Source organism: Etheostoma spectabile, chromosome 1 (assembly GCF_008692095.1).
Source record: "Etheostoma spectabile isolate EspeVRDwgs_2016 chromosome 1, UIUC_Espe_1.0, whole genome shotgun sequence".
NCBI lineage: Eukaryota > Metazoa > Chordata > Actinopteri > Perciformes > Percidae > Etheostoma > Etheostoma spectabile.
In genome coordinates this window covers 24,474,900-24,488,709 of record NC_045733.1, presented here as the reverse complement: position 1 = coordinate 24,488,709, position 13,810 = coordinate 24,474,900, and the positions used below count along the sequence as shown (strand labels likewise).

General features: G+C 40.6%; 1 protein-coding gene across 4 annotated transcripts in view; it reads left to right on the top strand.

Moving 5' to 3' along the window:
• igdcc4 (immunoglobulin superfamily, DCC subclass, member 4) overlaps positions 1 to 13,810 on the top strand; it is a 56,459-nt gene that overhangs the window by 7,020 nt on the left and 35,629 nt on the right. For all 4 annotated transcript variants that reach the window (XR_004331630.1, XM_032513403.1, XM_032513395.1 and 1 more), the window contains exon 2: positions 11,526 to 11,822. Coding sequence is in view for 3 of the 4 variants with exons in the window: in XM_032513403.1 (XP_032369294.1) it covers positions 11,526 to 11,822 (297 nt within the window). In the remaining variant the exon portion in view is untranslated. The remainder of the gene's footprint in view (positions 1 to 11,525; positions 11,823 to 13,810) is intronic.

Below are 13,810 nucleotides of genomic sequence, written 5' to 3'. Positions count from 1 at the left end.
GCCACAGAAAAAAAATGATCGTATAGACTGAATAAACAGCCCCTCTGGCAAGTTGATTTTCCTTATCCACTGCAGGAAGATGGAGTCAATGTGGTCTCCACCTTTAGGTCCCTTAAGAGTTGACATCCATCTCCTTCTGAACTCATATGTAATTTTTTGCTGTGTTCAGCTCCTGTTTGTTATGTCTACACCAAAAGGCCAGCTGTTCAATCTCCTGTATAGTGGCAGCTACAGAATTTTGTATGTATGCTGTCTGTAGAACCACTTGCCTTGGCCTTTACTGTTACTGCTCATGTGTCTTATATACAGTGTGAAATGGCTTTGAGCTCATTAAAAAATTATGGTTAGTAAGTCCAGTGGGTAAATGTGGAGAAAAATACATTATACCCATTCTTACCTTCCATTCATCCATGTCCTGTAGTAGATTAAGAGATCCCCTCCTTAATGACTTCATGTGATTGCATTTCTAAATTAAATGATGTATAAATGAGGTACTCATTTATACTGCCGCTTTACTGACTATGTTCTAGTTGCTAGCCTTGTTTGAACATTGGGCGCAAACTTATTGCATTCTTTCAATATCTATGTGAGCATACATGTACATACACAGATCTCTTGAGACTTAAAACCAGATTTTGTTGGACAGCAGTGCCTGTGAAGAATAGCTCATTACACATTAGTGGGACATTAAGTATCTGCGTGTGTGTGTGTGTGTGTGTGTGTGTGTGTGTGTGTGTGTGTGTGTGTGCGGAGGTACATTTACCCCATGTGCCTGTCTGCTCGCTTGTGTGTAAGCATGGGTGTGTCAGCTGCGATTTGTTAGTGCATCTTGATCCCCTCCCCAGAGTCCATGCTAAATTAGGATGCATATTATTTAAAGATGCCCTGGGCTGAGTTTCAGCTGGGTATATTTGTGCAGTGAATATGTTGATTTTTATGGTGCCCTGTGTGCGTCTATTCACACTTCCAGGGAGGCAATTTTAAGCACAGAAGTGTTTGTATGAAAGCCAAAGTCTGGATTTTGTCTGCAATGATTTTAAATGATTTTCTCTCTTGGGATGTTCACAGCACTGGGATGAATATACTTTGTTTTCAGCACGGTCTCTTAGACATATATAAAAAAAAAAATGTTGTAAGCTTGTGGTAATTTTGCATATAAGCAGACGTGTGTTTACGACTAGCCTTGGTTGGATCTTGAGTAAAAGAAAGAAAACAAATTCTCATGTAAAACCTATGACAGAGGTTAATATAATATAATAAGGAAAATGCATTCATTTCCTGAAGTTTGTATTCCAATATGATGCAATTTTAACCATTAACCATTTTCAGGTATAACACATTTCAGGGGTTGTCTATCTACCAAAGTACTGGCTTTCACATGTGGGTCTCAGTGATGGAAACCATTTGACTCTTTTCAATACTGACAGGAGGGTTACATAGAGCTGCTTCAATGGCATTTGGAATTATGTGCACTAGACAAGCCAGGTGCCAAGGTGAGAGGTTTTTAAATGCAGTGTTCTGTAAAGCTATCTTGTTATCTTGCCATTTGAAGGAGAGCTCTTTCTCTAATTTGGCCATCACACCAATTTATATTTTTTTGCAAAAGAAGTACAGCCTGCATAGCTCACAAATGTCACATTTAAGAATTAAAGCTTCACCTCACAGTCTTTTGTGAGCCGTTTGTAGATTATACACAGAGATCATATGTAAGAGCATTATACTCTTGAGTGGACCTTTACCAGAAATTTTAATGCTTTATTCACACTTGAGCCATGTCAATTTTGTTTTATCAAGGCAGTCAGATAATGCCAAATTATAAGTTGGCTAAGCATTTACGTTACAGAGAATTCCTTATAGGACCTAAATGTAATATTCTCCTATGGCAATTTTTTGCCTTGAGTGCACTTTTATTGCATACAGAGACTAAATTTGTCCTAGTCTTTTGTAATGCTGCTATTTGTTAACTAGTTGATCCCAGGAGTACAAATAGACTCTGCTGCAATGATGCAACTCAGATGGATTGTGCCATTTCATCCTGTTGGTTTACTAGTTCATTGATGTTAGCCACATAGTGTAGTTGATAACACTACATGATGTGCTTCGAGCTGATGCTCGGTGTAGAGTCACAGCTGCACTGAAGTAGCTATACAGTATTTGACCTCAGCAAGCCAGCAATAACCTCAATCCAAGGTCTAATCATAATCTAATTTCAATCCCAGCAGTTGATCTATCCATAGCCCCAAGTCTTGGACTTGGTCATGTTCATGTTCACGTTAAAGCTGCAGCAATATTTTGTGTAATGTGGTAACCAACATCAAAGGAAGCTCCTTATAGTAGTGGTTATTCTGTCATTCCAGAAGTTCCCTCAGGGATTTTTTAATAAAGTATTCGGTCACAAAAAGTCAACTTGTCACACTGATGAGCTCTATATACCTGGGAAAACTTGATTTCTCACTGACATTGGCTTGCTACTTTGGCGTATTTTAGCAGTGTAGCTTTATCTGTGTGTGTGTGTGTGTGTGTGTGTGTGTGTGTGTGTGTGTGTGTGTGGTGTGGGTGTAGTGAGCGTGTGTGGTGTGTGTGTGCGTGTGCGCGCGCACGCGCGCGCTTTTGAGAGAAAAGCAGCAGTCTGGCGGCACTCACTTGGTCAACTAGCCTGCATTCACATTCTTTCCATTCCTCCCCACTGTCTGCTTGGTCACATGAGTGCAATGGAGGTTACACTGAAGGTGGGAAGATGTGGGTAGTAGATACATCAATAATTGTACTGCCGAAATGTAGTTGTGCTTTAGAGTTAGGGCATATTGATGTGTTTGTATGTGTATGTGCTTCATGTGCTTCAGAGGAAACAAGTTGTGACTACAACATTGACAATTTTGTGCAACAGTGGACTGTGCTTCACTCAAAGGAATTCTATTACTACCAGAATGGCCCTAGTGGTCATACATTCTTTGCATATAATTTCAAATATAAGTTTCAAATCAAATACATTGACCTATAATGTTAGGATAGGTAAAGGGCTATGCGGTGTTTCCACTGGTAGATCATCACAATTAATAAAACTGCAGCACAGTGACAATACAGACATTTGTACATTTGCACATTCACTGAGTACACTCGCCCTTTACTCCTCATTCAGATGCTGTATATTACCCAAAAATCACAGGACATCTCTCTTATATCAATGATGAAAAATGTTAGTGAGAATTCCAGTGTGAACATAACAATATGTGAAGCTCGCTCAGTGCAGTATGCCTTTCCTGAGTGCATGTACCAGGTATTGTCACACAGTCTCATCCATCATTCTGACCTATTGTGAGATGCTCGACTCTGATCCGTTCACACAAGCATTACAATGTACATGTGCCTCAATACAAAAAGCAGAGTTGAGTAGGAGGAGAGTGTTTTTCAATACATTCCAGTATGTCCCATTGTCCTGCATTTCTCTCTACATACTGGGAACTGTTACATTTATGCCAGTTTACTGTCTAATTCACCAATGTCACCAACAAAAATTCCTGTTCATTCATTGTGCTGCTGCGTGAACAAACAGATTCTGATTTGGATCTCCCATGTTAGTTTTATTGCTGTGCTTTGTTGACTCTTGCAAGTGGGCCTGGCACTTGACATGGCCATGTGGAGGCCCCATGCTGTTGGGAGGCCCTGCATGAAGGAACGCTCCTCTGTGATTGGAGGAAACCAGACTGGGATGAATGAGCACTGTACATAGAGCAGGAGGCATGAGGGACTGCACTGGTACGCCCCCCTCTCTCATTCTCTGTCGTTCTGCTCCCTTTCTCCCTGTTGTGCACACACATTCAGTGGGACACAGGAGCCATGTTTGTCTCACCACAACCCCGCTTTTTTTCATTCTACACTTTCATGCCTTTTTTATGTTCTGCTAGCTTTGAGAACAGAGTCACGGGTGATTGGAAATGTCAACTTTGTGGTTCATTACTGTGCAAAATATGATGTGTAATACATTGTGGCAAGTGCAAAGGCAGGTTGACAACTCATTACAAGTTTGAGTACCATGTTGGGCTGAAATGATTAATATTGTAATTTTTTTAAGCAAAAATGCCTCAAATCTTGTATCAAAACCTTCCACAGAGAAATGCACAGAAACAGTGCTTTTAAACAAACCGCCAGGACTTCTGTATGGTTGTGATGTCACATGTATACTATATATAAGTAGAACGTGTCACTACAGTGCCATTACAGTCATTCCACGGCTGCAATGACGGTGCAGAGAGACCAAGAAATGTCGACCAATCAGAGCAGACTGTGTTTTTTGGGATGGGCACGTGCTAAAACAGAGATTTTCAGACAGAGGGTGAATACAAATATATTCAGACAGAGTAAAATAATGAAAAATAATGTGTTTTTTTAAAAATGTTAAACATCTAAACATGTTTTAGAACAAAATAAGTTTGTACCTGGAAATGAGCATAATATGGTAAATTTAAGGAAATGATGATGATGCATTTTTCACTATTTTCTGATATTTCATTGACCTAGACATAAACATATAACTAATTAATTAAAAATTAAAATAACAAGTTGTTAGATATCTTAAAATGTCAAAAGTTTGCTTTTGGGAGGTCATTAGATTGTAAAAATGTAGTTTTTTAATTTAAGATTTTAAATATTGCACTTGATCATAGAGGGCAGGGATCTCAAACACAGAACACTTAATTTAGAAAGATGCTTCAAACAAGTAGTGCAAGTTTCATTAGCAATTAGTTAGCTAGTGGGAGCACTATTGCCGCTTCTAGCATTGCGCCGCTGTATGCAGAGGAAACATTGGAGCCATTGATAGAACTGCAACTGATGTGCCCTCTAGCACGATACTAATGATCTCTCTGTAAAGGCAGATTGAGGACACATCATTCACATCGTTCTCAATCTAATATCGCCATATCGCACACCCGTAATTGCAGCCCTGTCAGTATTTGTAAATTCAGTCAACTCTCCAATGAAAAGAAAATCTTTTGATTCATTGTATTAGCTTTCTGACAGTGAGAGTGAGTGAGTGTGTTTGGGGTTACGATGACGGGGTGTGAGAAGAACCCTTCTGTATCGTCATGGGAGGAAACACAGCTTGAACGCTTAACACCTGACACGGCAGCTGTTCAGATTGTCAAGTGACTCAGAGCCTCACTGTGGATTCAGTGAAATGTTGATCTCTCTGTATGCAGCATTACTTAACTATTAAACAGAGTTATTTGCCATCAGAGCAATTTAAAGCGCTCATATTGTGCTCATTTACAGGTTCACAATCGTATTTAGAGGTTATATCAGAATAGGTTTTATGGTTTAATTTAAAAAAAAAAAACACCATATGTTTGTTGTACTCCACATTGCTGCAGCTCTTCTTTTCACCCTGTGTGTTGAGCTCTCTGTTTTAGCTACAGAGTGATGCATCACACTTCTTTTCCATCTTTGTCGGGAAACGCACATGCGCAGTAGCTAAGTAAGGACTACTACCCAGTCAGAAGCAGAGAATGAGGGCGTGCCACGCCAGCAGCTAGGCGAGCGTTATAACGTGTGTTACAAAGTGACGGACGTTCGCCTCGGAAGTAAGGGCTGGACTACAATAGAGCTGTTTGGAGCAGTTTGTAAACAGTATTTTCTGTTGGAGATGGTACGTGCCGGGTGCACTTTGGGCTTTTTCACTTTGTAAATCTATAACACGCACAAAAAGATATTTAACACAATAAAGCAAAGGGGAAAAAGCCAAAAAACATAATATGAGCATGACTCATGAAGTGGGTTGAATGTGTGGCATTCTTCAGACTACTGATGGCGCTTTACATTACACACAAAACCCAATGCCCAAGGCAACATTTTTCACATGGAAAGCCAGGGATAGCCTGCTTGATAAAAGCCTACATTTGTAGACAGTAGTGAGGCAGTGAGGCTTTCTGTTTCTTGTTATTGCACAGGCATTTCTACTGCATACCGAAACCTGAGAGTCCCCATCTCCCTACAGGGTTGATCGCTATACTCAGATTATCAAAACTGTGGCTTCAAAATATCGATTAATTCACACTCCGGATAGTTTTTGGCCACAAGTACGTTTAAGTGTCTGGGCTATTTTTCACCTTGTTGTTATCGATATAAGGTGATTTAATTAACAAACAAAGACTGTGCTGAGACAACAGACGAGCGCTAGTTGATCTTTATTTGAGGTTTCTTTGTGGCTTCGAGACATACCACACACACACACACACACACACACACACACACAGGCGTTATCCTGCTGTAAACGGCCCAGTGCTATCAATCAGACCATCTGTCCCTGTCCACTCAGCCTGTTTTTAGGTTTCAGTGCATAGTGATATCCTAAAACGCCGTTTTACCGATATAATACATTACTAATATCATTCAGGAACAACTCGTAGCAATTATCTACTGCTGCTGTGTCAATTTAGCAGAAGGTACAAGGCACTCTGGTTATCCTTGCTTTTGAGTGATTTATGGTCTCTCTTCACAAAAGCATTTGTAATTACATTTCATTACTCTCTGTCAATTGACTCTCAAGGCTGCACTGTTCAGTCCTGTATTTAGTTCTTTAATTCTGGGTTTCTTCCGGTGTCTGCTATCTTCTCTTTCCATCTCTTGTTTGTGACCTCTTACAGCCTATTTGGCACTTATTAATGCAACACAACAGGTTCCAAGGGTTTTTACTGAGCTGGGAAAAAAAGCCGTCTCTTACTTTGATCTATTGTCTTGGAATAACTTACAAAACTCGCTACATCTAATTGACCTATTCCCATTAAATGAATTTAAGGCCATGTTAAAATGCCATGTAATTTAAAAATGTAACTGCCACATGTGACCTGGTAATTTCCTTTATGTGTCATGCTTGTTTGTTTGATTTGAGTATGTTGTATTTCTATTTAAATTGTAACCAGTGTGCTGTCTTGGCCAGGTCTCCCTCGGAAAAGAAATTTCATTCTCAAGGGACTTCCTGGTTAAATAAAAAAAACACAATAGTGCTTGTACCAGATATATATATATATATATATATTTATTGTAAGATTATTTTTGGGCATTTTCAGCCTTTATCTTTGACAGGACAGCTGAAGACATGAAAGGGGAGAGAGGGGGTATGACATGCAGCAAGGGGCCACAGGTCGGAGTCGAACCCGGGCCCACTGCGTTGAGGAGCATACCTCTATATGTGGACACCCGCTCTACCGACTGAGCTATCTAGGCTCCTTCTGCTTGTATTAGATTTAAGCCACACTTGCAGTGTGCTTCCGTGGTTGTCAATGTCAGTCTGACGGTCATTCCACCACCTTGGTATGTCTTAACTACTGAATGTACTGCCATATAATGTGTTAGAGATATCCATGTTCCAATCATGATGAATTGTAATGACTTCATTAAGTCCTAAGCAATTCATCTAGTGCCACCATGAGGTCAAATTATACATTTGTCCAAATGCCATTTGTTACTACCTGCAAAATAAATTGCATTCCTATCAACCTCAGCTATACATTTTATTTAATGCTATTTTGCTAATAGTAAAATGCTAACTAAGATGGTGAACATGGTCAACATTATACCTGCTAAACATCAGCATGTTAGCATTGTCAATGGGAGCTTCTTGGCATGCCGACGTTAGCATTTAGCTCAAGACTTTACAGAAGCCAACATGATGTTTATCAGGACAAGCCAATAACTGTGCAAAATAGATGACATATACAAGGTATCTCAGCATTGTGTAAATAGAATATTCATTTGCACGCGTTTAGCTGTGCCTCTTTGTGCATATCTTTAGTTCCTGAGAGGCCTGAGGTATTGTATCACTTTAGAGACTGTGGAAACCTGAGCTGTGGCCTCTTGGCCATTGGGTGTCCAGTCTCTGTTGACAGTGAGCTGGGCCAGGTGAAATATTCACTGTGTTGGGTCACTCTCCTGCTCCTACTCCTCCTCTTTCTCCTTCTGTTCTCCCAAACGTTTTGTGAATAGGTGATCCATTAACAGAAATGGAAGAGCAGAATGGAACTTGTCCATTTCCCCTGCCCTTTCTCTCTTCTTCTCTATCTGAGTGACATACAAGGACAGCCTGTGTCTTTGTCTCTGTCTGTTTTGTTGCTTTTGTCTATCTTTTCTGTGTATTTCCTTGTGAATAGAATTACAAATCAGTCTTTAATCTATCCAGTTATCTATTAATCTGCCTGATATATGGCAGTAGAATGGAGGTAGGCCTACACCAAATGTGAGTCAATCAAAAGACAACATCTTGGGGATTATACCACCACTGTATTTTACTTTATACAAATGGGTGTTATTTGTGCAATTAAAAAGATATTACGGATCCGGATAACGTATCAACATTGTTAGTGATCGGCTAAAGGGGCACTGTATCCTTTGTGTATGGTACGTTTGCTTCTTTGTTTCTTTCTCTCCTGTTGTCTGTTGGGCTTTTTTTCATCCTCTCTCCCTGTTGCAAACACTGTCCTGTCTCTACTTAGAGTAAGCTATGAACCTCTTGGCGCAGTGCCATCACAATCCATTCACTACAGCTCAGTGAGACCTCACAGCCGTTACTATCCCAGAGCGCACCCTGTCCTCTCCAGCAGATCCCATTTGTACAGTAAAATGGCAAAATGGCCACTTCATAGATCCCCCCTCTTCACCACATTGTGTCCTCATGAGACACTGAGAGTTACTCTGTGTGCTTACACACATCTGTGTGTGTTGTAAGGACCATGTGGGTACATGTCAGCATGTGAATATATAGTATGCGTGCGTGTGTGCGTGCCTGCATATATGTGTGTCAAATGTCAAGCTTGCTGGTGTGAATGTGTGTCTTATTATTATGTGTTTTATACCCATGAAATTGCCACTACTTAAAAATGTGACAAGCTTTGCTATGCCTCTCTTTTAGCACGTGCTTGTCCTGTTCTGGGACTCTACTGTCACAGCAATCATTTAGGTTGGACACCTATGTTTTAACTAGTTTTACACAGGTTAAGAAACCTAAAATAAAATTAGTGTTTTGCAGTTTTTTTTCTCCTGTTGCGTGTACCTCATCACACGTCTACTCCAGTTTTGTGAGGCATATAGGCTTCCATATCCAAAACACAATGATCCCCACCTCTCGCCAAGTGAAACCATTGGCAGTGAGCTGGGAAATGGCTGCTAACGTTTTAATGACTTAATGAGACCTAATTAGTTGAAATGGGAATCATGAAGAAAGTAGCCGTGTCAGTTATCTGTGTGTGTTGTCATGCTTGTATGCAGGTGTTTCTCTTCCTGTTGTGAGCATGTTTAAATGTATTTTACATGTGTTATGTTTATTTGTTTGTTTTCGGTGCATGTGCATATATGTTTATGTTGTCTCCATGTGTGTGCGCGCGTGCGTGTTTGCGCGCGCGCGCGCGCGTGTGTGTGTGTGTGTGTGTGTGTGCATGTGCATTTCAGAAGGCTGTGCCGCCTTTTTCAGCATTACTCAGCCTCTTCATCAGGAAGTGATGGTGGGGGGGTCAGGCCTCATTTAATCAAGAAAAAAAATTCCATCTCCCATTAACTTAATTAATCCAACACTGGAGAAAGAAAAGCTGAAAGAAACCTGCCTGTGTGTGTGTGTGTGTGTGTGTGTGTGTGTGTGTGTGTGTGTGTGTGTGTGTGTGTGTGTGTGTGTGTGTGTGTGTGTGTGTGTGTGTGTGTGTGTGTGTGTGTGTGTGTGTGTGCTAATGTGCGTACGGTTTGTGAGAAAATAGTGTTTCTAAGCTGGAATCATGAAGAGGTTTGTTAAATGAACTATAGAAGGGAAGTTTAAATGATATTACTTGCACCGGTACAGTAACGACTTAATGAAAAATACATTTTACTTAACATAATATTTGTCATCTATAGATGATCCGAGGTTCAAGGCGGAAGGCGGAAGTAAACAATCCACTATAACTGTAGTGGCATTTCACTAGTACAACCCTGTGTATAACACTTTGATGTATGGAATGGATTTCACTGCTTTCAGTGCTTTTGCTAATAAATATATCCAATATATAGGCTACATCCAGTAAAACCTTTTACATGTTTCATGAAATGACAATAAAGGCTATAATTTCAAAAATGTAAATGTTTCACTGAAATTTGGTTCAGTTTTAACAGATAGCTGGATGTCCTTTCCTTGCTGTTCTGTAATAAGCTGCTCCACCAACAAACTGAGACTTTGGAAAAGAGTTTTTTCATAGAGTGTGATGAGTTAAATCATAAGCCAGCATTCATTCCTGGTGGGTTTAATTGCTGCACTGTACATCTCAGCTTTCACTGTCAGTGTAAATGTGTTCAGTAATTGTGGCTGCACTTGGGAACGCAACACATAAATAAGCCGCCAGGTTTGTCTACAGAGGAGGCCAGACAATAGGAATATAAACAATAGGAATGTAAAGGTTTTCAAAGGTTACCCAAGAAAACCAAACTCACAGATAACTCTTTGCTTTCTTTGTCACTGCTGTGCAGCTGATACACTTCTTTTTTAAAGATTTGGAGCTGTGCTACTTTCCATTATATCCAATGCTATGTTCATGAAAATTAGCTGCCGTTGTGTCAGTCAAGGTTTGAAGTCTTCAGGGCTTTATATTTCCCATCTCTGATTCACTCTTGATCTTTCCCCTCATCTTTTTTCATTATTTCTCAAAGAAGTCAATTAGAACTGAGTTTCACAGCACTTATTGACGTATACTAGAGTACAAAAACACAGTTGTGTAGGTGAAAAAAAAGAGTAAAATTAAAAAAATGAACATATACACAACATGACCATGACATTTATTTTCTTGTTATAAATCATATGCAACTGTCTTCAAAATTTATGTTTTACATCTTTTTTAAACAATTAAATTTAAGCATTGGTAAAATTCCTGTGGTTAAACAACATCATCTAGTTTAAGTGCAGTTTATGCGGCTCTCTGCCGCTCATTTCACACCAGCTCATCAACCTCTCACTCCAGGACTCTCTCACTGACTCTAATGTCCTGCCGCTGACATACAAAACCTTTCATGCCGCCGCACCCATTTCATTTCCCGAGCTCCTTTTTCTTCTCCTCTCTGTCCCCAAAACACCCTAACCCTGCAATACACTACCCCTATCCATCTCTGCTGACAACACTATTGATTGTTTTGAAGTTATGCTATAACACGACAAATTGCCAAAAGCTGAAATGAATAAAGTAGACAAAAATAGCCAGAAATGACATATGAGGTAGATGTGTAAATAATATGATCAATTGAGAAGAGAAGTGCAATATTTAATTCCTAGTTTAGCTGTGATAGTGGCTGTGTGGCTGGAATAGTAGTGTAGTAGTGTTAACAGAGCAATACAAATGCTCCTACAGAGGGTTGCAGTGAGGCACTGCATATATTGAACATATTATACTGACAAATGCATTGGAAAGTGAAACTTTACAGACATGTTTTTGTAAAATAAAGACTTATTTTAACCTAGACAATGGCAGGTACAGCGCATGGTTAACAAAGAATTTATTTATTTTTGTCTTTGTCTCACACAGAAAAGCCTGTTTCGGTGGAGCTGAGCTGCGGGGCTGGACCTAGCCATGTAGTATTGGAGCCAGGTTTGCCCCTCTTGCTGGACTGCAACCTTGGGGCCAGCGATACACATTTTAATGTCACCTGGCTTCAGGATGGCCGGCCTCTGCCTCTGGAGGGGGGTGACTTCCTGCAGTATTTGGCCAATGGATCCCTCCTCCTGCTGCCAACCTCTCAGGGCGTGGAGGGCGGCTACAGCTGTGTGAGTGCCAGTACCCATGGAGCCCTGACCAGCCGGACTATTAATGTTCTCCTAGCAAGTAAGTGTCCAGCAGATACATTTGCAAATCCTGCAGTGGTCTTGCATGTGCATGCCCATGAATGGCATCTGTTTTTTGATTAGTGAAATGTATCAAATGAATGCAAATCAAAGCTTGCATGCTGCAAGTGTAGGTCCATGGATTAGCTGGAAGCTCAGAGTTGTGTATAGGTGCAAAATGTAAATATGATAAATATAGTGGTTTATTCTGTCTTTCTGTAGCCCTGATAGACAAAGAATCAATCACTCAATGCATGCTGGGATAGGCTCCAATACCCAAGTGTAGAAAGTTCATGGATATATAGATGGATTGAAAATAAAAGATTAAATAGATGGAGTACTACTGAAACTATTTGTAAATTAATCGATTAGTTGATCAACAGAAAATTAACTTGCAACAATTTTAAGTAAAAATGCCACAAATTTACTGGTTCCAGCATCTCAGATGTAAATATTTGCTGCTTTTCGGAGTCTTCTTTAATAGTACATATTGCATCTCTTTAGGTTTTTAGACTCTTGGTTGGGCAACACAAGGAATTTGGAGACTTCACCTCAGGGGAATTGAGATGGACCTGACATTTTATAAAAAGTAATCCTAAAGTCGGGGCAACAAAAGTCATTTTAATGAGATTAATTTGTTGCACAAAAAATTATATATTTAGTATATTAAAATTATGAAAGCACAATTTCTGCCTGGAGATATTTGATTGTATACAACATCTACTTTATTGTCATTACATGTCTTGTGTGTCTGACAATGTTGGGGCAGACAAAGTGCTTGAAATGGCAGGAAGAGGTAGGTTGTAGTGTCACTGATGTGATGGAATGTTATTGGTTTGAATCATTCATCCATTTAAAGCATTTAGTTGGGGGTGCACACACATAGAGCAATGTTAATTGTCCGATTTGTCAAGGGAATGTCCTTGATGGACAAAGTTGACCTTGGTTCTCCTCTGCCTCAGACCCCTAATTTCAACTGGATGCGTAACAGCTGTGGGTCCGCCCCGGAACGGCAGCGGAGTCATTAGGTTTCCATTAAAGTCGATGTGTGTATTTCCACGGACAGAGGAAGGGCTGTGGAAGGGCTGTGGAAGGGCAGCGTCCCGGCTCAGTCCCAGCTCCGGCGATCCTCAGCCCTCTGGAGCAGATACGCAGAGCATCTATTTTTGCCGGACGCCAGAGAGCTCCGCAGCAGTTCAGCACATGGCAGATAGTGTGGAGCAGGAAGTCGATCACAGAAACAAAATAAAACATCCGGTTAATTTTCAAAATAAAATAGACAGTGCTCACGGTGGATCATATTTCCCTGCACTACACCTTGAAAACACCGCACCACCGAGTTGTTCCCCCTCTACTCCTCTGGATGGAAATAAATTGTTGTTGTTTCTGTGGTTCTATTCTACGTGAATTTGCGAGCTCTCGTGGATCATTGAGACTTCAGCAGACGGACGGCGGAGCACGGAGCCGTCACGCAGCCGTTACGCATCCGGTGGAAATTGGGGGTAATACTGGTTGAGTGCTAACAAGTGTCCTGGGAGCAGGTACACTTTTGAACAACAGTCTGTTAAAAGGCACAGATTAAAGGAGGAATGGTGGGTGGAAATGAAAGAACTTAACAGGAAGATGAGGGTGTGAAGGATGAGAGGACTGTAGCTTTTTAATCGCCCCTCCAAAGAGGCCTCTTTCTCTCACACTTGTAAGTGGTAGTCTTTATTTAGTCATTAGCTTTGTGTAAAATGAGACAGTATCCTTTGTGGATGCCCCTGCTTTTGTCTGCTGTCACATGCTTATTTATGAGGAGCTCTTGTCTAAGGGACAATAAGGAGTAAAGGAGGGGGATGAGGGATGAATGGTGAGAAGGCGGAAAAGGCTGAAGAGAGTTTCCAGTGGTGGAGAAAGGAGAGGCTTCAGAGACCATTAGGAATGACCTTCAGTTTGCGTCTGTGTATACGCGCATGTACATTCATATGTGTGTGTGTGTCTGTGTGT